Source organism: Mus caroli, chromosome 11, assembly GCF_900094665.2.
Source record: "Mus caroli chromosome 11, CAROLI_EIJ_v1.1, whole genome shotgun sequence".
NCBI lineage: Eukaryota > Metazoa > Chordata > Mammalia > Rodentia > Muridae > Mus > Mus caroli.
Window position 1 is genome coordinate 79,189,268 of NC_034580.1, and position 25,126 is coordinate 79,214,393.

The following is a 25,126-nucleotide window of genomic DNA, read 5'->3' on the forward strand; positions in this document are numbered from 1 at the left end:
CCTGTCTGGAAAAACCAAGAAAAAAAAAAGAAGAAGGAAGGAAGGAAGAAAACAATGGATGGGGGCAGTTAGAGAAGTAGGTAGGGTGTGCACAGTTTTAAGTGGTAGCGTGTGAGTTGGGATTACTCCGTTCAGTTTTATTTGTTGTTCTCACGGCTGTTCACATTGTCTGACCAGGCTCTGAGAACTTGATGAACTTGTCCTGTACATCCTGTGCTCTGTTGTTAGGGTCGGGAACTTCTGGCTTCTGCTCCAACTGGATCTGGGAAGACGTTGGCATTTAGCATCCCCATTTTAATGCAGCTGAAACAACCGACAAATAAAGGCTTTAGAGCCCTGGTTATATCCCCCACCCGAGAACTTGCCAGCCAGGTATGACTGAGCGTTCTGAGAGAATGCTTTCTGTGTGCTTTGATATCTTTCTTACTAAGTTGGTAACGCTCTCGAGAGTGTACTCTGTATAATACAGCATATGGGCTGCTCTTGTAAATGTCTACAGTTTTCTAAAATGTAATTTGACCATTATGCTTCTATGATAAAGACTCCCAGATCTTTAAGACTGAGAGGGTACAGTGATATATTGAAATTTGTTTTGCTCATTTAGAAAAGTGAAAGATTGCTGGGCGTGGTGACTCACACCTGTAATCCCAGCACAGGGAGGTGGAGGAAAGAGGATCGGTGTCTTCAGCTTTAGATACTAAGACCCTGTCTCACACAGCTGCGTGTGTGGCGCAGCACTCTAGAGGCAGGGGAACTAGAGAATCTCTGTGAGCTCTTGTCCAGGGCTATGGAGTGAGGCCTTGTCTGAAAAAAGAAGAAAGAAAACGAAAATACCCATTTTCTGAGAAAGTCAAAGCTCATTGATGAGTTCTGCTGTCCCAGTGTATAAATAAAACATGTGCCAAGTGGTAGGACATCTCACTCTGGAAAGTGCAGCAGATGGAAGGCGTTTGCTTTTGTTTCATGGAAGTAGTTTAGGATTTGAGGAAACCATCAGGTCTTTGAGCATTCCAGGCCATCCTGCAGCGCACCGCAGGTTTCCCCTGTGGGTTGGTAATAGGGACACCAAAGGCATAAAAGAAACTGTGTACCCAGCCTAGTGTCTTAACGTTGGTTCTCTCACCTCTTTGTTTTAGATTCACAGAGAATTAATTAAAATATCTGAGGGTACAGGATTCAGGATACATATGATCCACAAAGCTGCAATAGCAGCTAAGAAATTTGGACCTAAATCATCTAAGAAGTTTGGTAAGAACTTCCTGCTTAGTGTATTAAGGGATTTGGAAATTATTATAATAAAGGTCCTAATTGCTATATAAAAGTTGTTACAGTGCAAATCAGGTGAGAGAGAGCGAGTGAACCCTTTGTGTGTGTGTGTGTGTGTGTAAATTATTTTTAAGTCAGGGTTTCAGGTAATTCATACTGGCTTCAAATCTATTTAGTTGAAAATGACCTTAAATTTCTGCCCCTCTTGCTTAGCTTTCCTAAGTGCTGGGGTCACAGATGTAAACCACCATATCCGGGTTATGTATGCTAGGAACCAAACCAGGTTGTTGTGCATGGTAAGCAAATATTACACCAGCTGAGGCACATCTCTAAGCCCCTAATTAGTTATCTTATTTTATTGAGACAGGTTTATCTGTGCATTCCCTACTGTCTAGGAACTTGTTCTAGAGACCAGGCTGACCTTGAACTAGATCCATCCACCTCTGCCTCTCAAGTGCTGGGATTAAAGGTGTGCCCACCACCATGCCCTGCTTTCATTAGTATCTCTAAGGAAGCTGAACATAGACTTTCCTCCCTCTTTCACCCAAATGATCTGCACCTGTGTTCCAGATGATTCTCCCACCCGTCACATTTGTAGTTGTTGCAGCTGATGTGGGAACCAGTAGCCCATTCATTGTGGGTGGAGGCTAGAAACCCGCTTAAGCTCCTCAGTGCCCAAGACAAGTTTGCAGAAAGGTGACTCAGCAGTGTGTCAGCAGTGTAGGATTTGGGATCCTACCTCTGTGCCCTTGGTTTCTAATCAGTCATGGGAATGCCTTGGCAGATACGATTGGATTACTTGTCTCCCGTCTGTGAACCAGAGAATTTGCTTTTAACTTGAGTCTGAGAATTTATTTAAAACTTTTCAAGCCAAGCATGGTGGCACACACCTGCAGTCTTATCACTGAGACAGGAGGATCAAAGACATTTTAAGGCCAGCCTGGGCTTAGGATGATGTGGTGTTGTCTCTTAGAAGTTGAAATGGCTGCAAGGATAGTCAAGTGGTGCAGCTCTTGCCTAGTGTCAATAAAGCAGGCTTTACTAACCTGACCCTCAGGCAGGGGTAATTTGACCAGGGGTTTGAGGGAGTCTCAACTACACAGCAAGACTCAGTCTCAGGCTGAGGAAACTGCTCAGCTTGTAATAAAGAGAGCAGAGATAGAGATGGGAGGTGGGGGAGGATTTACACTGTGGTGGAGGGGAAATGCATATCGCTTACTAACAAGAAACTGATTTTTGTGTTAACAGCTCTGCCCTTCCTACTTAAGGTTATTAACTGAAATTCTGAAGGCTCAATTCTGTACTGTAAGGAATGCATCTTATTTTTGCAATTTCTTCCTCTTGTTTTTCCTGTAGATATCCTTGTGACTACTCCAAATCGACTGATCTACTTGTTGAAGCAGGATCCACCAGGGATTGACCTGACAAGGTACTGCGTTCTCATGTCTTTCATTGGCTGGCTTATTAGTTTTCTTGTTACTGTGACTGATTGTTTGGCAAACAGAAATTGAAGGAAGGGAGGAAGGGCTGCTGTTTGAAGGTGTGTAGTTTATTGTGGCATTGGGGCAGGAAGGTGAGGCCTGGACTCCTTGCATCCACAGTCAGAAGCAGGACAGCGATGACTGTTGACCCTTGGCTGCCTTGCTCCTTTTTATTCAGTCTGAATCCCACCCACAGTGCAGTTTGCAGTGTGGGTCTTCTAACCTCAGTTAACCTGGTCTAGATAATTGGATCCTGTTGGGCTAGCAGTGTCACCCATCACAGTTACTTTGTTCTCGGTTGCTTTTCTTACTGTCCTTTGGCACACACTGTCTGCCAGCTATGTCGGTGTTGTGCTGAGAATAATAGTTTGAATTATCTAGCAGAAAACTGGGAGTTAACTGGTCAGGAAGAAAACCACACACTTGAAGAACCAGTTAGTATACCGCTCCGCTCTCCGAGACTTTTTCACACCTTTTAGCAAAGGTGAAAGGAACCTGAAGGAGTTCCCTCTGTTATTGTAAATGTCGCTTGTCTTCGAGGATTTAGAGTAGGTGACTGAGTCACATTTATCATGGTTTTGTGGTCATTTTTCTTTTTTTTCTCATTTGATAAAGTGGCATCGTTGTTGGACTTTTCTTCATGTGTGCTGACGATTTGGTGAAGTGTCCTGGATCTTTCAGCTCTGTAACCACAGCTTGTTTTTGCTATTCATTAGTGTCGAGTGGCTGGTAGTAGATGAATCAGACAAACTGTTTGAAGATGGCAAAACTGGGTTTAGAGAGCAGCTGGCTTCCATTTTCCTGGCCTGCACATCGCCCAGGGTCAGAAGAGCAATGTTCAGCGCAACTTTTGCGTACGACGTTGAGCAGTGGTGCAAGCTCAACCTGGACAACGTCGTTTCCGTGTCCATTGGAGCAAGGTAAGCACTTGTTCTTTCTCATTACCCCACTCGTTTGTCTTGGGGGGCTGGGGCGTTTTGTTTTGTTTTGTTTTGTTTTGCTCTGTTCTGTTTTGACTCAATGGAGTACAGTGTGACACTGACAAGTGACAGAAGCTTTACTGATAGAAACGTGCTTTTCAAAGTCAAGATGCAGGCTGTTTCAGAACTGCACAGTGAAGATCCTAATGTTTGCATACTCATTCATCCCAGCATCATTCATTCATTCATTCACAAAATACTCCATCAAGTCTGTGGCCACCCATACTTAGTTTCTCTGAATGTTGAAGTAGGACTGCATGGTCCTACTGCTGTTACTTAGCCACGTGATAAGTAATTCTGGAACAAAAAAAATGAGTTTGATAAGCACCGGGGGATGTAGTTCAGTGATTGATAGAGCAGCTATGTAGCAGGGGATCTCTGTTCCGTTCTCCAGCGCTAGAAAGGGGTGTGAGGTAGATTTCATGCTAAATAAATACACTACCTCAGTTTTTAAAAATGACCAAGGAAAAGCATGGGTTGGCAACATGGCTCAGCAGTAAGGGTGCTTCCCATCAAGCCTGCTGCTGAGGTCGATTTCAGAACCCATGTGTGGAAGGACAGACTTGGGAAAGTTGGTGCTACGTCACACAGGTGCATACATGGTGCTCACAGGACACTTGTTGGGAATTGATTTAGTCTCAGGCTGGCCCATTTACACAGCAAGAGCCTGTACCAAAGCTCTGCGCCATCCCTGGCTCATTTGGGCTTTTTGTTTGTTTTGTTTTTAGACAACAAAGCTTCCCTACATGTAGTCCCAGCAGACTCACCTTAAGCTTGCAGAGCCTCAGGCCACCCTCCTGGGGTTGGGCTTGTAGTTCCTCACCAGCATGCCTAGCTACAACCTGATTCATAAAAGATTGTTGTTGTTCTCAGGAATTCTGCAGTCGAAACTGTTGAACAAGAGCTTCTCTTTGTTGGATCTGAGACTGGAAAACTTCTGGCCATGAGAGAACTTGTTAAAAAGGTATGTTGGAGTGCACTCTGGACTTCTGGGAAAGGTCACTCAGATTTTATCATCATCCTGCATTGTATTTAGCATTGATTCAATCTTAGTGATCTGGTTTGTGGTGAGGCTTCTGGACCTCCCTGGTGATACCGCGAGTCCACATCTACCTGTCCATGTGTCCTTCACTCCCTCATCCCTGCTGGTTCATCAGAGATGACCTGGGGCACTGAGGACTGGGGGGCACTGAGGACTGGGTGATGCCCTCACTCTGCTTTTGGTGTTTTATCCCAGAATAAGTACTGAGTAGAAGCCTTGGTGAGAAAATTTAAAGACTGGAGAGTTGGCTTAGTGGTTAAGGACACTGACAGCTCTTGCAGAGAACCTAGGTTCAAGTCACAGCACCCACATGGTGCCTCGCAACCATCTCTAACTCGTTCCAGGGCACCTGACACCCTCACTGACGCCTGTGAGCACCAGGCACATACATGGTCGCATACATACATGTGAGCAGAACTCATACACATAAAGAAAAAAAATGTGGGTTCAGGGTAAGAAAGCAAAAAAGTACAAGTGGTAGGTCTGCTTTTTGGAATTTATTGTTATAGGTGAGCACAAATATATCAACTGTCTTAATGGTAGAGCAGTTAGCATGGTTGGAAGATGGAGAAGAAAGGCGTCTGTACATCCCAGGAGCCAGGACATGGACTTCTGAGATGATGACCTAGGGATTTGAACTGTTCCATTTTCTATCTCAAAGATGACAACAGATGTGTGATGAGAGCTCCTAGCTGATGCTCAGGTGTTTCTTGATTCCACTAGGGAGTGGGGATTTTTTATTTGTTTATATTGAGACAACTAGAACTAAAGATAAGGGCTGGTGAGATGGCTCAGTGGGTAAAAGCACCCGACTGATCTTCTGAAGGTCCAGAGTTCAAATCCTAGCAACCACATGGTGGCTCACAACCATCCATAACAAGATCTGACTCCCTCTTCTGGAGTGTCTGAAGACAGCTACAGTGTACTTACATATAATAAATAAATTAATTAAAAAAAATTTTTTTTAAAATTAAGAACTAAAGATAGAGGAAGATTCTAAAGTTGGAGTAAGCAATGAATTAAAGGCACAGTTTTTACAGTATGACCAGAATCAAAGTTCTGGGCCTAAGAGGTAGTGGTTTTAGCATGGGCATACATTATTATAGGAAGGCAAGTTTATTGGAATTAGTGAGATAAGAAATACTGTCCAAGGACAATGAAAACCCTTTGTAGAGAATGGATGGTGAGGAAGATGAAGGCATATTGAGACACTGGCAATAGAAGAATATATCTTAGAAGTTCTATTGCTGTGATAAAACACTGTGACAAAAAATAAAAATAAAAGGCAACTCAGGGAAGAAGAGTCTATTTCAGCTCACAGCTGCACATCAGAGTCCATCACTGTGGGATGTCAGCTGGCACATGGAGGCAAGAACTGATGGGGAGGCGATGGAGGGATGCTGCTTAATGGCTTGCTTTCTATAAGCTTGTTCAGTCTACTTCCTTATCGCCCCTGGGATCACCTGCCTAGAGATGGCACCACCCACAGTGGTTTTAATTAAGAAAATGCACTACAGACTACAGACCTGCCTGCAGTACGGAGGCCTTTCTTCCGTTGAGAGTCCCTCTTCCCAGATGGTTTTGGTTTTATGTTAGGTGACGTAAAACCTGCCAGGACTGAATGTGAATGGGATGTTTGTGAACTGAAGACATATTATGAGATTGATTGTATTCTTTCTTACAAGTTATATATGTTGATTTTTGCTTCTTTCTCCTAGGGTTTCAAGCCACCTGTTCTTGTTTTCGTTCAGTCCATTGAAAGAGCTAAAGAACTTTTCCACGAGCTCATATATGAAGGTATTAATGTGGATGTCATTCATGCAGAAAGAACACAGCAGCAGGTAGAGCCAACTGTACGACTACACCATGCACTGCCTGTTTGCCATCTAGACTGGTACTAACATTTAATGTGTCTTCTTTCACCAGCGAGATAACACAGTCCACAGCTTCAGAGCAGGAAAAATCTGGGTTCTTATTTGTACAGCCTTACTTGCAAGAGGGATTGACTTTAAAGGCGTAAACCTGGTCATCAATTATGATTTCCCCACCAGCTCAGTGGAATACATCCATAGGATAGGTGAGCCTTTGTGTTCATGTCCTTGTTGCCTACTCTTCTTTCTCAGAACCTCTACCGTTCCTGTTAGACATACATCTTTGGTTTTGGGGTTTTTGGTGCTGTGAAAATCCAATGACGTTTTTCTGGGTGGGGAGGTTACATTTTCTTATTTAATGATGTGTGTGAGCATGCCAATGCAGTGGGGGTTGGAGGAAGACCTGGGTGTCAGTCCTCAACTTTGCAGTTGTTTGAGGAAGTGTCTTTCTTGCCCTTCATTGTATATGTCAGGATAGTGACCTGTGAGCTTTCAGGGAGTCCCTCGTCTCCACCTCCCATCTTAGCATATCGACACGGATTACAGACACATCGTACTGCTCTGGCTTTTATATGGATTCTGGAGATTTGAACTCCTCTTGTTTGTGCAACAAGTGTATTACCCACTGAGACATCTCTTCAAACCCCAAAGTCCTTTATGCAAACCTGGAGAAAGAATTATTTCCATTTAAACAAAAAAAACAAAAAGCCATTTTCATGGTCTGGTTTCTCCTAGGTCGAACTGGAAGAGCAGGGAATAGGGGGAAGGCTGTTACATTTTTCACTGAAGATGATAAGCCATTACTAAGAAGGTAAGTTAGGGTCTGGGATGTAGCCCAGTTGTGGAGCTCTTGTCTGGTGTGTTTGATTCCAATGTCACACCTACCACCCCACCATCCAGAAATTTAAGAAACATGTAAATTAGGAAACAGAACTTGGTATTTTAGTTGCAGTTGACAAAATTGCTTCATTATTTTTCTGGGTGTATTCACTAGTAGATAATTAAAAATTACTGTGTCCCAAATTCTGTTACTGATACATTAGTTAACTAAATTTTAGCCATGAGCTGGGTGTGATGCTTGCTGCTTGTAATTTTAGTGTACTTAGGAGGCAGAGCCAAGTAGATTGCCAGAAGTTTAAGGCCAAGAATCAGGGGAGAGATCCAGGGATGATATTTTTGCACTTCCTCTATTAGAATTTGGAAGTGTTGACAGTGGAATATTTAGTTTTAGGTTTCAGAGTAACAGAACTCACCAGAGTTGGGCGGTGCTACTTGTTGTATAAATGTGGGGGAGGGGATGTGAAGGTGGGGAGTCATCTTACTGTGTACCCCAGGCTTGATTTAGCCTCAGAGTAGCATGGGCTATGGGTGGCCCATCACTCTTGGCTTGTTGCTAAGGTTGTGGGTTACTGAAGTCTCTAGAGGTTTTCAGTCCAGTCAGCGTTCTCTTTTCCCATGGTGCATAGTGCTGTTGTTTTGGAACCAGATGGAGTTTTAAATTTAGTCCCAGAATCACTTGCCATAGAGGGAAATGTATTTTAGTGACACATTTTATTTTTGTCAGTTGTAGCCCTTTGAAGTCTGAATATCATATACTTTTAGACTCTCCAGTCTTAATTTAGTCCATCATTATAGATTTTTATGCAGATTTCTGATTTTGGAGATAGGGTTTCACTGTTCAGCCTAAGCTGGCCTGAAACTCACAGTCTGCCTGCCTCTGTCTCCCACATGCTAGTATTACAGGCTTGTGCCACCAGTCCCAGCTAGAAAGGTGCCGGGTTCTCTGTATTCTGGCTGCCTGCAGAAAGTTTTGGTTGAAGGATAACTGATAGCATGTACATTCTCTACATGTGCCTTTAGAGCTTCCATTCTGTCACGCACGCTTTGTCTTGCTTTAACCAGCTTTCATGTGTCTATATGGAGGGGTGTGTTGCAAGAGCCTCCTTGGATCTTAATAGCCACTAGGATGTGACTCACGACTCCAATATCAGTTAGCTATAACCATTAGTTTTTCATCTGTGAGATGGGGTTTGTAGGATTTTCCACGTTAAGTCATTGTAAGGAATGAATGGTTATTATATGTAGAAATCTTGCAGTCTGGCCCCGAGTAAGAACTGTCACTTAATGCATTGAGGCTTACCTCTAGCTTCACTGAAGATTGGAAATAGCTGCTACCTAAAGTTACTCATCCATATATTGATTTCAGGCAGTGACTGCGTCTCTTGGGACTCTAGAACGGTTGGATTTGACAGTGATTGGTGCTCTCTGAAGACTGCTGGAATACTTTCATGTAGTTTTAGTGCCTTTGTGTTGTGCAGAGGGTTTTGTACATGACCAATTTTGTACATTAATGAGATGTGTTCCTGTTTTGTGGGTTTCTTTTTCAGTGTCGCCAATGTTATCCAGCAGGCTGGTTGTCCTGTGCCTGAATACATAAAAGGTTTCCAGAAACTACTAAGGTATGCATCTAAACCTACTCAGCCTTTTCTCTGGGTCTTTACACAGTCTTGCTTTTGGTTTATTTTGTTTCTTCCTCCTTGCCTTTATTTAGTTTGTAGTTTAAGTATGTGTATCCCAGAATGGTGTGTTGTTTAATTTTACTTGTTTTTGTTTGTTTGTTTTGGGGGGTTTTTGGAGACAGAGTCACTATGTAGACCAGGCTAACCTCAAATTCACAGACATTTTCCTGCCTCTGATCCCAAATGCTGGGATTACAAAGGTGTGTGTTCCACTATGCCTGGCAAACTTTTTCCTGTTTTTATCTTAACTGCTGAGCCATCCTTCCAGCCCCATGTTTTTAATCTTACATACAAATGGTTCTTGAGTTAAAACAGATTTAAGATCATCTAAGCTCATTGTAAACTGAAGGTATTATAAGTAGAAAATGGGTTAGACCGTGGTGGCACATGCCTATAGTCCCAGCATACAGGGGCATAGGGAGGTGGGTCTCTGAGTTTGAGGTCAGCCTGAGTTAAGTTCCAGGACAGGCAAACAGGCAAGGCTACACAGAGAAACTATGTCTCGACCGCCCCCCCCCCCCAAAAAAAAGGTAGAAAATGAATCTATGTGGTTTCTTTGGGGTTTTTTTGAGACAGGATCTCACTCTTATGTTGGCTTGAAACTCACAGCAGTCTTTCTGCCTTGACTGTTGTAATTACTGAGATTATAGGCATGGATCACCACACCTTGCTGGAGTATTTCTCTCTCACTCATTATTGAGTGACTTCCTTGGAGCTCTGCTTCTCTGCTGCTGCCCAGCATTGCTAAAGAAATTTTGTGTCACATATTGCATGCTGGGAGGGCCAGAGTGCAGACCAGTCTCTGCTGAGCAGGAGTCACTCTGCATAAGAAGGTGAAGGGCTGTGGGATGGCTTTTGTACCAGCATCAACTGGGTGTGGTCCTTTACTCTGTTCTTGCCTTGAGTTTCCTGTGTGTGGCTGAGTGACATTTACTGCATTCACAGTCCTGTGTACTCAGCACCTGTCTCCAGGATTCTTCGTGCAGGGCTGCACCTCTGTGTGCATTAAACAGCAGCTCCTGCCTTCCCCCGTTCCTAGTCCTGGCAACCACTGTTTTGTTTCCTGGTTCTGGTTCTTACTTCCTGGGTGCCTCATATAAGTCGAATCATACAGTGTTGTCTTTTTGTAGTATTTCACTTTGCACAATGTCTCTTAGTCGGAATTTCCTTCCTCAGAGCCCCTCCCATATTTTACCTGGCTTCTGTCTGCCTGCCATTTAGGTTCCAGCTTACACCTGTTGCTAGTGATATAGAATCTTTCAAAAACTACTTTCATACACTCTAGATTTTTGTCCTCCTCAACATACTCTAATGCCAACGGTGGTGTGCCTTTAAAGCCTTTTTTAAGTAAACGTTTTACTTTAGAATGTATTAGTTCCTTCTCAGCTTTTTCATCTTTGAAATTGGATTCTTAAAAACTATTCAGTAAGTGAAATATGCTTAGAATTATTAATAATGATTAATTGTCTGGAATCAGGTTCTTTAATGCTTATTGACATAGAACATGCGGTTGTCCCAGAATGTCTTTAATCACAGCCGGTGTGGTTTTTAAGGTTGTTTTCCTGAAACAGTTGTAAGTGCCGTCAGCTGATCTGGGCCATTGAAATGAGAAGAGCCTCAGCTAGCTTTAGCTTCTAAATGAGCTTGTGTTTATTTTCTTTCCTCTCTCACTTCTTAACTCCCAGCAAACAAAAGAAAAAAATGATTAAGAAGCCATTGGAAAGGGAGAGCATTTGCACAACTCCAAAGTACTTCTTAGAGCAGGCCAAACAGTAAGTACCTAGCTGGTAAGAGAACTGCTATAGTTAGAGGAGCCATGGCTTTCCTCGAGAAGAAGTAAAATGAACTCATAGGTAATCCACTATAGGGTATGGTAAAAATGTGTCTCAGAATGCCTTTGATTTGGGAGTTTGCATCTTTTAGTGTTGAAATTTTCTTATTTCCCGCTGTATTTGAAAATAGATTAAGGTTTGCTGTGGATTAGAATTGCACCTCACACTCCGCACCGTCTGCATTAGGCCATGCTGCTAAAGCCAGCAGTTAGGCGCATTGACGGATGCCGATCAAAACTTTCTTGAAGATTCTGTCACCTGGGCAGGATTTCCTGTAATCTTAGACTTATGCAGAGGTGCAGTGTAGCCTTTGAAAATTACTGCTTAGCTTATGAGATTTTTTTGGGAACAGGGTGAGTACTTAGCATAGGTCTTGTGGGACACATACAGGCATGTGTTATCTATTCTAGGAAGCTACGTGCTTTGGTAGGGGTTTGTCAGAGTATTCTGAGTCCATTCTCCTAATTAAAGAAGGTGATGCTCTTCACTAATTTCCCAGTACTAGAATAGCTTGTGCTCTAATAGACTCTTTCAGTTCATGTGTGTGTGTGTGTGTGTCCCCTAAGGGTGTTGTTAGCATCCTAGGGAAGTAAGCTAATTCTACTTTCTACTACCTTAAATTGGGTGGGAAAGCCATTAGGTGGACTGTTCCATAGACTAGCATAGTTCACTAGAAACTTGATGCTGGTGAGATAGAGATACTCATGTAAAACAGGTCATATGAGAACATTTGATGACTTTAAACAAAGGAATTTATATAAGGAAGGTCTTGGGGGCTGGTACAGTTACAGGAAGCTTCAAGGAGATAGATGTGTCAAAGGACACGTGAGATTTAGGTCTTTAGAACGAACAAGGTGATCAATCACATGAAACTGTTTGTGCCACCCTTGTAAGCAGAACAAGAGACTTGCACAGCAGTCTAAAGCTGTGGAAATAAAAAGTTCACTCCAGGTGTTGGCAGTGCACAAGGTGTCCCAGAGTTTTGTGTTTTCTCAAGATTGAGTGTGGAGGAATACACTGCAAACTTATAAAGATTTGGAAGCTTAATAGTTTAAATTTCACTGGTACTTCCTCAGTTTTATGAATTCTTAATACAGTGTTGTAGGGCTGTGTGTGTGTGTGTGTACACGTGTACAAGTGCGTTTGTGTGTGTGTATACATGTGCGTTTATGTGTATGTAGAGTTTTTGTGTGGCAGGTAGTTTTCTGGAATATCATGAGAGCTGTTAGGCACCTGACAGAGTCTTACTTCTTAGGAAAATTAAGATTACAAGTGGATGTATCTCGGGTACTGAGTAGAAGCTGGTGGAGGCTTTTCTGGAGCCTGAAAGTCAGATGGAGCATAACATGGAGATCATTGAATTTGAATAGGATACAGCAGTATTTTTTTAATGATAATAATAATTATTATTATTTTTGGATAATTGCACTTTAAACGTTTTGTGTCTATAGCATTCTTTTGGGCTTATTAAAACTAAGCTACAAGAAGCCTTGGAAGTGCTGGTTAAGTCTTGTGGTATCAACCATACACTTAAGGCTTTCTTTCCATTTACTTCTAATTTAAAGACCGTCTTTCTAAACATAAGAGCAAGATCTATCATGATCTAGTTCATGCTCCTTCTCCGTTACAGACACGGGTTGCTTTGGGGTGTATAAGTTTATATCTTCAGCTCAGCTTCCACATTAAACTTGGAACCCGATCCCTCAGTGTCTAGACCCAGCCTGGTGTGGTGAGGGGTGGATTTGGATTTGGAGCCTAAAAACTGATTCTAATAGGAACTTTCTTGGGTGACTTGGGCAAGTTGCTTGTCTAATGTGTGATGACCAGCAGGTTTTATCCATTCTGCCTCATTGTCTTATTTGAAAGTGCATGTACAAACAACACTTAACAGCAGTGTCCAGTACTTACCACAGAACCACTGGGTCAAGACCAAACTCTGTCCTTTGTGCTATGTAGTAGTGTAGTTGGTTATAACGTTTTTCATATGGACAGTGATTTTTATGCTAGGCAGAGACGTAGGAAACATCTTTGTTCCCAGTTCCTCGGATGCAACTTTTAGCACATGTTTATTTAGCCTCAGTTATAGAAGTAAATTCATATGGAATTTCTAATTCAGTATGTCTTCTTTTTCATAGGAAAAAGGTTGCTGGCCAAAACAGCAAGAAGAAAGAAACTCTCAAAGAGAAAAGTTAAAAAATAAATACCTTAGAAGGCAATCCCTGCGGTGTAACTTATGAACCGGACATGGATTCTCATGGAGTACTTACAACCATCTTTACCACACATTTGAAATCCACAGGGATATGAGAGGACAGAATGGTTCTGATGTAGTGATGCATCAAGCTTCACTTTGTAGGTGGGATTTATACAATGGAAATAACAGGCATTGACATTTCTGCCTGAATCCGGAGAGATACTTCTTATAGAAGAACAAGAGCCAATGCTAAAATAACACCCAAATGTGGTGAACTCTTAAGAATTTTGCCCTTCAAGTGTGAAGGAAAGTGTGATGCATGCTGTGGAGAGGCGTCTGGAACAGAATTTTAAAATAAAACCTTGAGTTTGAGTGCACCATCCACACTTGTGTGCATGGAGAGCCAGTGGTGTGTGGGATGCAAACAAGAACAGCAGCACAGGCCAGACACAGGAAGGAGCCTAGCACTCCCTTTAGTGTTTCTTTGTGGTATGAGCCACAGAAAGGAGGTCCCCCATCTGTGGTTATCCAAATTCCAGAGGATTGGAAACTTCAGCTTGTTGAAATTGACCTGTACTGCACTGGGGAGGAAGCTTATGCTTAGCTGTCATAATGTTGCAACTGTAAGGTTATGATCAGCCTTTCCCTGTCTGACTTTATTCTCCATCATTTAGCCATGTTCTTTCCTGTCTCTTTCCACCCAAGATGACTGCTTGAAAGCAGATAGCACTCTATCCTATCCTGACAAGGAAGAACATTTCCGTTACACGATACACCTAGTTTCATTGTTTCAGATGCTTATCTTTGCTGAGACTTGATGGGCTTCATCCACCCTTGCCAGAGAACTGTGATCATTTGGACCAAGGCAGTGCACAGTGTGCAGGTTTTCCTTAATTACCTGCTTTGTACAGTGGAATAAAAAAGGCTTGGTACAAGTTGAAGCACTTAAGACTGGAGCCTAGAATTTCTCAGGGCCTGTGCTGCCACAGGACTACAACATAAGTGACTGCCAGCAACTGAATTAAGCCTGTTTCCTTTACTCTAGGCAGTTGATACTTTATAGTCTTAAAATCAGCACAGTAGACCTCCTTTTAAATGTGTATTTGTTTTGAAAAGGGATCTCTGTTTCCCAGACTGGCCTGGAACTCACAGCAATCCTCCTGTTTCAGCCCCTTTACTGCTGAGAATACAGACATGAGACTGATATTGAATAGATGGGATAAAGATTTAAAAAAAAAATCAGGCTTCATTTAAATAAACTGCTCTAGAGAGTAAAAACTAAAAGTCTGTAATTGTTTTGTTCTTGCAGAGAGTTGAGTCAGTGTATATCCTGAAGTGGGTATACACTTGAAACCATTGTCGGCTGTGTTTTTATTTTAGACCTTCAGCTTTTCCTGGGTTTTAAGAGTAAAAGTGCCTATCTCTGTGTCTGAAGCTTTGTATGCTAACAGCACCACTCTTTTGCAACTAACAGCAGTGATGAAGTATAGAAACGATTATGTGGTATGGGGCTGTGATCTCAAAGCATCTGAACAGGACTCTTAACACAGATGGGGAATGTCCTTGGATAGATGCAGATAGAGATGCTAACAGATCACGTTGACAACCCCCATTCAGTTATTTTCTCTTCATTCTTTTCTGAGCAACCACCCAGTCCATGAAGTAGCTACAAAACTTCTATCAGCTTGTTTTTTCAAAGGGTCAGTAATGGATTTAAACTCCTATACATCAGTAAGGATTTTCCTATATAAATGCTAGCTTTGACCTGGGAAGAGGAAAAGTGAACTAGTAAACAAGACCAAACAACAAGGAAAACAGATCTCACAAATAGTGGGCGTGGTCCTAGTTAAAGGACCAAGGACTTTGAGAACACATTGGAGTGGACACACTGCAGCTCCAAGATCTGAGCATATTACAAGAACTTCTTTCAAGATTGATTTTTTTTCTCATTTCTAAAATAGCAGTAATAACTCAGGGACATCAGACTATCAAATGCACATAAAACTGGTCTAGTAAACTAATAACCTATTATAATTGTCTCAGCGAAAGCTGTAAGGCAAGAAGTGGCAGGGACTGGTTGTGATTGATCCATTATCTAAGAGCTTAACAAACTTACTTTCAACACATTTTACTTCCAGGTAGCTTGGTTAGGGGTGGAGGTGTCAAAGTAAAAATACCCTGTGTAGGTTCAGCATGTGCTTACTGTGCCTCACTATGGCAAAGCCGAACACAGGAGTAGGGCACCTTGGAGGATATCCTCTTCGTGTGTATTGGGTCCATGTGTGCTCTTGCTTGACTTAAGTAAAAGGTACCGTCAGTGTCTGTAATAGATGCTGAAGAGAGTGCCAAGGGAAACAGCTGTAAAGACCCTCTAGGATCCGACTGCTGTGTAAAGGAACAGCAGAAAAGCACCTGTGTTCCATCATCTGGTTATATCAGGACCTACTGTGTGCATTAGTGCAGATCCGGGTTTGCAAAGTAACTACACCAGCCGCAGTGCTGTGACTCCTGCAGCATGCAGCGGGGGCGCGCCGCTCGTGCCCGGGGGCCATGAAGTCACGTGGGCGCGCAGCCCCGCCCCGTCGTCGGCCCCGACTTGGTGGGGCGGTGTCTGCCCCGGAAGTGCCTGTCTTCGGCTGACAGCTGCTGGCGCGGCGGCGGCCCCGAGCAAGATGGCGCTGCGGCCGGGAGCCGGAGCCAGCGGCGCGGCGGGGGCGGGCGCGGGGCCCGGCGGGGCAGGCAGGTGGGTCGGCGGGGCGGGGCGCGGGACCCGCGGAGTGGGCAGGTGGGTCGGCGGGGTGGGCAGGTGGGGCCGGGCGCAGGGGCGGCGGTTGCGGGGCGCGAGCGTCCTGGGGACCCGCGGGGAGCGCGCTCGGGTGCAGGCGCCACCGCACCTGCCGCGGGGCCTCGAGCGCCCGGGAGTCCCTGCTAGGCTTGCTGGGCTCGAGCTGCTGTCGGAGCGAAGGCTGATGGTCTAGTCGCAAAGCTGGAGGAACCGTTTTAAGACTGTACAGTACTGTCTTACCTCTCATAGAACGTCCTGTCCAGTCCTTTTTCTTTTCTTCACGTACAAATAGAAAAATCTGAAAACCCTTGAATTAGTAATTGTCTTGAGATAAAGCTCGTCTAGTAGAAAAAAACATTTGTCTGACTCCTTTTAAAATAGACATTTTGAAACAAAGAAAATTCACTGACCAAGAGCAGTATCTCTTAAAACAAAAGCTTCCAGACTTTATTGAGCTCCTTTTAAAAATAAAAATCTGCTCTTTGTTCTATTTCAGATAATTTTTAGGCTGTGCACCCTGTATCCAGAATGGTAAAGGGGTGTTTGTAACTCAAGTTCATTTTCATTTGACAAAATGTTTGATTCCAGAAAGTCTGCACCCCTTTCTATCATGACTCAGTTTGTGTTTATTTAATTAGCTGACATACAGCACACACATTCCGAGATAAAATTAGCTTTTATTTTTAAATATCCTAAGTTATCTTTGGAAAGCGAAGTATTTGGGGTTTTTTTATGCATAGTTTAATTTTGGAATCACCTACACTTCAAATGTGTAAAAGATTTTAAAGTAACCATCTCTTACAGGTGCATATGTGTGAATACACACACACACACACACACTCATTCACGGAAGGAAAAAAGCAGTCACTTGAATAAAGCAACAGTGTGTGGCCAGGTTTTCTGCTTCCTCTACAGTCTTTGAAACATTTTCCTTCCTCCTCTGGTTTTGTCACTGTTTCGTTGAGGTCTTTCATTAGTGAGCATTAGAAATTGCTTTTGCCTGCAGAACATATACAGGATGACAATTTCTAAAGTGGCATTCCATTAATCTAATCAAATGTATGACTTATAATGGGACCAGTCCTAGAAAATTTCAAAGAATTTCATGTTTTAGGCACAAATGTTTTCAAAAAAAAAAAGAAGACCCTCCTGGGTACAGAAAAATTCAGTGCATTGCTCAGTTTGGTTTATAGTATTTTAATGTCACTGGTCCAAGCAGCTGAACTGGAGCATGCCTGTAATCCAGCTCTGAGGAGATGTAGGCAGGAAGATCAGGAGCTCAAAGACATGCTCAGCTATGGGGAGAGTTTGATGTTAGCTTGGGCACCCTGAGCTCCTGTCTTAGGAGAAAGAACATGGGCAATAAACTCGTGTGCACTCCAACAGGTAGCAAATACATAGGAGACAGAAAGTGATTACAATGGTTGTTGAAGGGTATTTGGTGTTACATTTATTAGATACTTTTTGGGGCTGAGAAACTGTATACTCAGGAATATTGGTGATACTAAGAGCTGAAGTTATCTATAAGAAACCTAACAAAGTAGCAGAGTATAACTAGAGAAAAAACAGAAGCCAACACTCTTCTCTCTAAGCTTTCAGTGGGAAAAAGAAATTACCAGCTGTAACTGATTCTGAGGGCTGCCTTCTGCCTTGGATACTGTTTCTTAAATACTTTCTTTTAGCTACTTAGTTTCCTTAAAGGCTAGCCAAAGGCAGCCACATGCAAACAACCGCTTTCTCGCCTAATGCATTGAATGGGCTACCCTAGAGTAAATGCTTGAGACGGATAAATGACAGTATTTGCCTTTAACCAAGTAAAGCAACAGAGTTGAGAACAGTCTGGGTGAGTCTTTAGTGACCCCACTTGTAATCATGTGGAATGACGACACATGTAAATGTGTAAAGTACTGGTTTGAGAACGTTGTTTATTTTGCGACAATGTCTTTTATTAATTTAGCTCAGGCTAGAGTTGAACAGATAGCCCAGGGCAGTCTCAGATTTGTGATCTGACTACCTCAATCTCATTATTGCTAGGTCTGTGGACTCCACCACCCTGATCTAAGTATCATTATTCTTGATGCCCTAATACCACAAGTTCTCAACCACCCCTAAGACCCACCCTAAGGGTCTTAGGGTGGGTCTTAGAGGGGTCTGGACCCCTCTTAGGGGTGGGTCACACATCAGCCAGTTACATTATGATCCATAGCAGTAGCAAAATTACAGTTATGACGTAGCAATGGTATAATTTTATGGTTGGGGGTCACCCCCACACAAAGAACTAAAGTAAAGGGTCACAGCCAGGCTGACAGGATCTTTCCTGAATCTGCCTCTCACCAGTGCTGTGTTATATGTATTAGACACCGGAGGCTGAGGCTGAGGAGATGCGTTGAGAAGACTGTACTTAGAGTCCAGGCCTGAGACATGAAAGCCAGCAGCAAATGTAGGTTAGTAGCAAAAGGCTGGTGACAAGCAGAGCTCTGGGTCTGAGACCTGGCAGCATTGCAGTTAGCGTCCGTCCCTACAAGTCAAGTTCTTGGAAGCTCACTTGGTTCGAACCCACCCCACCCCCGACCTTCCCTCAAGCTTAGCTGGCTTATCAGCATCTTCCTGCTTAGCAGCATCTTAGCTGCTTGTCAAGCCAGTCTAAGAATTAGTTGGCGGGGGAGGGTGGGGCCTGGATAGGGGTGGGGCATGCTGTCAAGCACAATGGTCTGCATTCAACTCTAGGGACTCACATAGTACAAGGAGAGAACTGACTCCCACCTCCACGTGAACAGCTCCAGACACACACACACACACACACACACACACACACACACACTAAATAAATAAATAAATAAATAAATAAATAAATGTAACAAAAAAGAATGGTAGGGGCTAACTGCCTTTAACTCCAGCCCCCGGGGCATCTGCTGCCCTCTTCTGGCCTCCTTGGCTGTCCACACACAGAAACACGAATGAAAAGAAAAACATGTTAGTGTTAGGTATCTAAACATTTCATAATAAAAACGCAAGGGTCACTAAGCAACTTTGGGTTGTTAAATTTTTTACTAGAGTTATATTTATCAGGACAGTTGGTTGGCTCTTATGTGTTTAATTTTTTAAGTGGCTTTTAAAATCTATAGCAGGTATTTTTTAAATCATATTTTGTATTTATTAATGTGTGTGAATTTTGACTTCATGTACACACCACACATAATGCCTGGTGTCCTCGGAAGAGGGTGACAGATGCCCTGGAAATAGAGGTAGGGATGAACGTTGAGCCACCATGTGGATGCTGGGAACTGAACCCAGGTCCTTCACAAGAGCAGCTAACTAACCACCCCTGTGATACATCTTACATCTTGTCTCTGTGGTTGCCTTAATTTGGGACCTTGACAGACGGGTTCTGTGTCCTCACTTGACAGGAGAGGGAACAGACAGGGTAAGAAGGGGACTACAACTGGCTACAAGAGAGTAGAACTCGCTCCAAGTTTTACTGAGCCACTCCACCATATGGGTGACTTGAATCTTTAAGGCAGGTTTGGCAAAGTCTCCAGTGGTTGCCTACTTACCTGTATTCCTTACTACTTGTTGTGCAAGTGGTGCCGTGTAGAACAGATGATCTCCAGCACTGTCCTTGAACCAAAACATTTTATCCAGTGAAGGGCATTAGGCAGGCAAACCTGTTAATGCATGACTCCACTGTTATTGCCTCTTGTATACCATTAAGAAAAGGGCTGACTCTTTCGGCCTGCTTGTTAGCCACAGGATTCACCAGTGACCAGCCCCTTCACAAAAGCCAGATAGTATGTATGCTAAACCATTTTGTCATTAAAGGGAACAAAACAAAACACTAAACCACTGTAGAGCCATGGACTCTAAAGTTGGTATTTTAGGCTGTTTCCTGTGGGTAGGAGGATGAGTATCGGGTTGTTGTTGTTGGTTTTGTTTTGTTTTAAAGCAAGAGTTCCTGAATTTGACATTCAGTTCTTGGTGCTCACTAACCTACTCTTAAAACCTCTCAAGAGCATCTTTGAGTCTGAAATTGAGAGACTTTCCCAGCCAGGAGGTTTCCTCTCGGGCTGGAGAGATGGCTCAGTAGTTAAGAGCTTTGGCTGCTCTTGCTAGGGTCTTAGGTTTGATTCCTGGACCCACATGTCAGCTTGTAAGCAGTTAAGTGCCACAGGATCTCTCAGCCCCTTTGGCCTTCATGGGCACTGCATGCTTGAGGTGTGTAGCTGTACATGCAGCCAAAACACCCCTACACATAACTAAAAAAAAGCCTGCCTCCCTTTCTTGATTTGTTCCCTTTCTGGTCTCAGCGAAAGGCCCAGTTCCTCAAACCCTCTCACATGTTAGTCCTGCTCCTTCCAAACCCTAGTTTCTCCTGTCAGTAAGGACGCCATGTTTCTCTTCCCTTCGCCTGTTGAAACCACCCACTGGAAGACCATCACTCTCAAGGGGGTGGCTTTTCCCCTCGTCTTCATCTGGACGAGCTTTTCTGCAGCAGTAGACGCTGGCAGCTGCTTCCTTGAACTCACTCAGTCCTGAGTTCTGAGCTGCTCCTTGCCTCTCAGTGGTCATTCTCCCCTCAGTTTCCAGGGTGAGATGCTGCAAGGTTACCTGTGATGTCCTCTTGCTACACATGCCAACTTCCTTGCTTATAATACACATTCTGTGCTTGGTTTGGTATTGTTTTTAACCTTAATTTAAAAGATTTATCTGGAGCTCTGGATTTTTCCAGGTCTTTCTCCTAACTTTGAGTTACATATACATACATACATTATATACATATATAAATTATAAATATAATATGTTTTATATATATATATAAATAATATGTTATATATGTTTTAGATAATTTTAGTTAAACCTAATTTTAGTTAGACTAAAATTTTGTATATAGCATATATAAAAAATATGTGTGTGTGGTGTGTCATATATATTTTATATTATACATTATATTATATATGGGCTTAAGAGCACTGGCAGTACTTCCAAGGGTCCCAGGTTTGATTCCCAGGATCCTTATGGTGACTCACAATCATCTGTAACTCTAATTTCTAGAGGATCCCACTCCCTATTCTTACCTTGGTGGGCACCAGGTATATTTAGTGCACAGACATACGTGCAGGCAGGAGACCTACACACACACATGCACACACAAAGGTTGTGTGGGATGTGAAAGCAGAGTCCTGTGCATTGCTGGTAGGGATGTGGATTGGTGCAGTCACCATGAAAAAGAGTTTGGCAGTTTCTCAAGAAGTCCACATAGAGTTACCATGTGACCTATGCAGTCTCCCTCACAGGTACATATAAAAGAACTAGGACCATTCACTCATACCAGTGTTCTTGGCAGTATCGTTCACTCAGCTGAAGGGCAGAAGGAACCTAAGTATCCATGTAGAGATGAGAGGATAAACTACAGTATGCACAGTCAGTTGGAGTTGTGTGGGGGACTAAGATGTTAATGCTTGCTACAGAGAACCTTAAACAAGTTTGCCTGAATGAAATCATCCAGATACTACCTGGTCTCCTTACTATGTAGACTTGGAATAGACAAATTTGTAAATGACAAAAAGTAGAGTACCAGGGCTGGGGTATGGTGGCTTATCATTAGTGGCATTTAGCCCACCAGAGGGGCTGGGTGGACTGAGGGAAAGGTTCTGAACATGGGTAGTGAGTAGTGGTAATGGTTTCAACACTGAATGTCCTCAATATCACTGAATTATATGCTTGAAATTATTGAAATGGTAACATTTTACAATAATATACACATACACACAGCACTTGGGAGGCAGAGACAGGCGGATTTTTGAGTTCGAGGCCAGCCTGGTCTACATAGTGAATTCTAGGACAGCCAGGGCTACACAGAGAAACCCTGTCTCAAAAAAAAAAAAAGAATAAACATTTTAAAGACCATGGCTGGGAGTAACATCTCATGCTTGTAGTTCTGTCATAGGAGATGGAGGCAGGAGAGCTCAAGGCCAGCCCTAACTATGCAGTTGTAGGCTACTGTGTAAAATGAGACTCTGTTTAAGTAGACTGTATAATGTGTGTGTGTGTGTGTGTGAGAGAGAGAGAGAGAGAGAGAGAGAGAGAGAGAGAGAGAGATGAGGTCTCACTGTCGCCTTGGCTTGCCTTGAACTCACAGAGATCCACCTGCCTCTGAACTCACAAAGATATATCTGCCTCTTGCCTCTCAACTACTAGGAGCTAAGGCACATACCACCAGATAGATAGATAGACAGACAAACAGATAGATTAGTCCATCTGTCCATCCGTCCGTCCATCCATCCCAAGGTCTTGCACATGCTCTACTAGTATCTTACCACTGCACCTGGTTGTTTTAAAATCATACATTTAATCACAGATCATTTTGCTTAATGTCCTACATCTCTGGTTTCAGAACTTTTGCCAAAACTGTATATTGCACATCCTTCTTTTTTCTTTAATAAGCTCAAAAGCTACCTCCACCAACCCTCCCAAGAGATAACCTAAAAATTAATCGTTCTCTTCTGAGCTCTTAGTATTTGGACCTTGCATAAACAGTTGGAACACTCATCCTGTGGTGCAGTGGTTTGCCTGCACCTGTGTATTCACGGTTGTAAGCTACTTCAGTTCTTTTGTGTAGTTGATGTTCACTAAATGTTTACTGGACGGACATGATTTCTCCATCATTTCATGGATGGAGAAATTGGAGTTCAGGGAGATCACAAGGTGACAGAGGCAGGCCTTAGTGTCAGGGCCTTCTGGGTTCTATCTCACATACCCCTCTTCAAAAGTTCCCTTCACATCAGCATTCTAGTACATTGGAAAGTAGGGAAATTTGATTTTATTAATATTAATAATTCTGGGGCTGGAGAGATGGCCCAGCAGTTAAGAACATTTCCTGTTCTTGCAAAGGATATGGATTTAGTTCCCAGCACCCCATGACAACTCACAAGCATTTGAAACTCTAGTTCTAAGGGATCCAATGCCCTCTTCTGGCCTCCATTGGCACCAGGCATGCATGCAATGCACAGGCAAACATGCAAGCAAACACACGTGCAAATGTTTTAATATATTAATAAGTCATCACTGTGCTACTGAACCAACGCCAGGCTCTGTCTGACTCTTTCAGCTGTGTAAGAATCATATTTTGTTTGAAATCTTATACAGATGGAGACACTGATGTACCTGTATTTTGCTTTCAGCTTCATGTTTCCTGTTGCAGGCGGAATGAGACCTCCTCAAGGTATGTGAAAGCTTACATTTCTTTGTCAGTAATGGCATGGCACCCAGAGCTAGGCTCATGCATACTAGGCAAGCACTCTGCCCGTAACCCATGTCCTCAGCCCCCACACTGAAGTTGTTTTCCATTGTTTCCTAACTTAGAATTAAATGAGTAAGTAAAAAAATAAGTTATACTGCTGTAAAACTTCCTATACATTTTAACTCTGTATGTTACTTTCTCTTACAATTTCTTTTAAAGCAGGGCTGTGGCACATGCCTTTAATTCCAGCACTCAGGAGAGACAGTAGCAGGCGGAGATCAGTAAGTTGGGGACCAGCCTGGTCTACAAAACGAGTTCCAAGACAGCCAGGAAGGTTACACAGAGAAACCCTGCCATGAAAAACAAAACAATAATAATAATAATAATAAAGAACTATTTTTAAATGTTTAGTTTGGACAGTGAAGGGATCATTCTTTGTGTCTCCCAAACTTACTCATCCATTATATTAGTTATTATTTAATCTCAGAGGCGAAGGAAGATTTCAGGGCAAGAATATTAAGAACAAATGATAACATTGCAACAAGCTGCAATTCTCTTGTCTTCTTCCACCTTCTCTGTGCCAGAGGCAGGAGCTGTATCTTATCCTCCAGTGTGTCCAGCACCCTGCCTGCATGTGTGATAGATTCCATGTAGATACTGGTTGAATGAATAAATGAATCTCTTTAGTGTCTCATGCATGTTTCTTTCTGTATGTCATGGTCTTATTATAGTGATGTACAAAAAGGACATCTCATATTATGATTTTAAAATATCTTAAGTCTTAAGCCAGTGGTAATACACACCTTTAATCCTAGGACTTGGGAAGCAGAGGCAAGCAGGTTTTTATGTTTGAGGCTGGTCTGCAAACCAGGCTATATAGTGAGACCCTGTCTCAAGAAAGAATAATATTTATGTCTCAGCCAGCTATGGTGGCATATGCATGTAATCCTAGAATTTGGGAGGCTGAGGCAGGGTTGTGAGTCTGAGCCAGACTGGACTACATAGCAAGACCCTATCTCAATAAAAATCGATAGATAGAGAGATAGATCAATAGATGATGGATGGATGGATGGATGGATGGATGGATGGATGGATTGATGGGTGGAAGGAAGGAAGGAAGGAAGGAAGGAAGGAAGGAAAAAAAAAGATTTGAGTCTGTTTTATCCCTGGAAATCTCTTTATTGGGTCAACGCCATCTCTTGGTTATAGGATTAGAATTCACTGGTAACAACTTTAGCCATACTTTATTGATGGCTGGAGTTGGGAGATAAAATTTTAGCCCATTCTGCTATAAACAAAAATGGAGGGAGGAATTTACCTACATTTGTCTTGCTCCTTTCTTCAGTTCCACTGCCTTCGGCTCTATTCCCCTTGGCTTCCAGCTGCCTTTGAAAAGCGGTCCTTCTCACAGAGCCAGTGCTGGTTGGCTATGGTAGACTCATTGGGGAAACAGAAACTCCTGGGTCACCAGCAGAGATGAGAGATAAGGGCACTCCAAGCAGGTGGAAGCAGCTCACTCTAACTATGTCTCCATCAGTGGGAGAGGTTGAGTTTCAGGCCAACTTTCCAAGGGTCAGTTGTATTCTTTTCAGTGTGTGCGTGTGTGTGCGTGTGTGTGTTTCCTAAGGCAGCTGTGCTCAGATATCCCGGATTTCCATCAAATGGTCTAAGATATTCTGTACTTAGAAAACTGTATTTACCATCATGTCATGTGTAGTTCATTGCTTTGCAATTTTCAACACTTTGTTGTAAAAATTCACATATGGAACACAGAAAATGAACAAGAAAAAGATCCAAAGATTGCTTGATACTTCTAATTCTAAATGGAAGTTTTGAAGACATTTATTGTATGTGTGTGTGTGTTTGTATGTGTGTGTCTATATGTGTGTGTCTGTATGTGTGTGTCTGTATGTGTGTGT

General features: G+C 42.8%; 2 protein-coding genes across 9 annotated transcripts in view; both read left to right on the forward strand.

Moving 5' to 3' along the window:
- Ddx52 (DExD-box helicase 52) overlaps positions 1-14,456 on the forward strand; it is a 20,707-nt gene extending 6,251 nt beyond the window's left edge. Inside the window, exons 5-15 of the mRNA XM_021176295.1 lie at positions 229-372; positions 1,137-1,248; positions 2,623-2,695; positions 3,464-3,667; positions 4,601-4,691; positions 6,488-6,610; positions 6,696-6,846; positions 7,376-7,451; positions 9,028-9,099; positions 10,845-10,931; positions 13,127-14,456. Coding sequence (XP_021031954.1) covers positions 229-372; positions 1,137-1,248; positions 2,623-2,695; positions 3,464-3,667; positions 4,601-4,691; positions 6,488-6,610; positions 6,696-6,846; positions 7,376-7,451; positions 9,028-9,099; positions 10,845-10,931; positions 13,127-13,184 — 1,191 coding nt within the window. The 3' untranslated portion in view covers positions 13,185-14,456. The remainder of the gene's footprint in view (positions 1-228; positions 373-1,136; positions 1,249-2,622; positions 2,696-3,463; positions 3,668-4,600; positions 4,692-6,487; positions 6,611-6,695; positions 6,847-7,375; positions 7,452-9,027; positions 9,100-10,844; positions 10,932-13,126) is intronic.
- Positions 14,457-18,244: 3,788 nt separating this feature from the next.
- The window catches only part of Synrg (synergin gamma), a 77,223-nt gene continuing 70,341 nt past the window's right edge, over positions 18,245-25,126 (forward strand). For 4 of the 8 annotated variants that reach the window (XM_021177164.2, XM_021177168.2, XM_021177170.2 and 1 more), the window contains exons 1-2: positions 18,246-18,414; positions 23,149-23,189. In XM_021177164.2, the coding sequence (XP_021032823.1) occupies positions 18,392-18,414; positions 23,149-23,189 (64 nt within the window). In that variant the 5' untranslated portion in view covers positions 18,246-18,391. Of the gene's footprint in view, positions 18,415-23,148; positions 23,190-25,126 lie in introns of all 8 variants that reach the window. The other 4 variants (XM_021177158.2, XM_029483571.1, XM_021177171.2 and 1 more) reach the window with 2 other exon arrangements.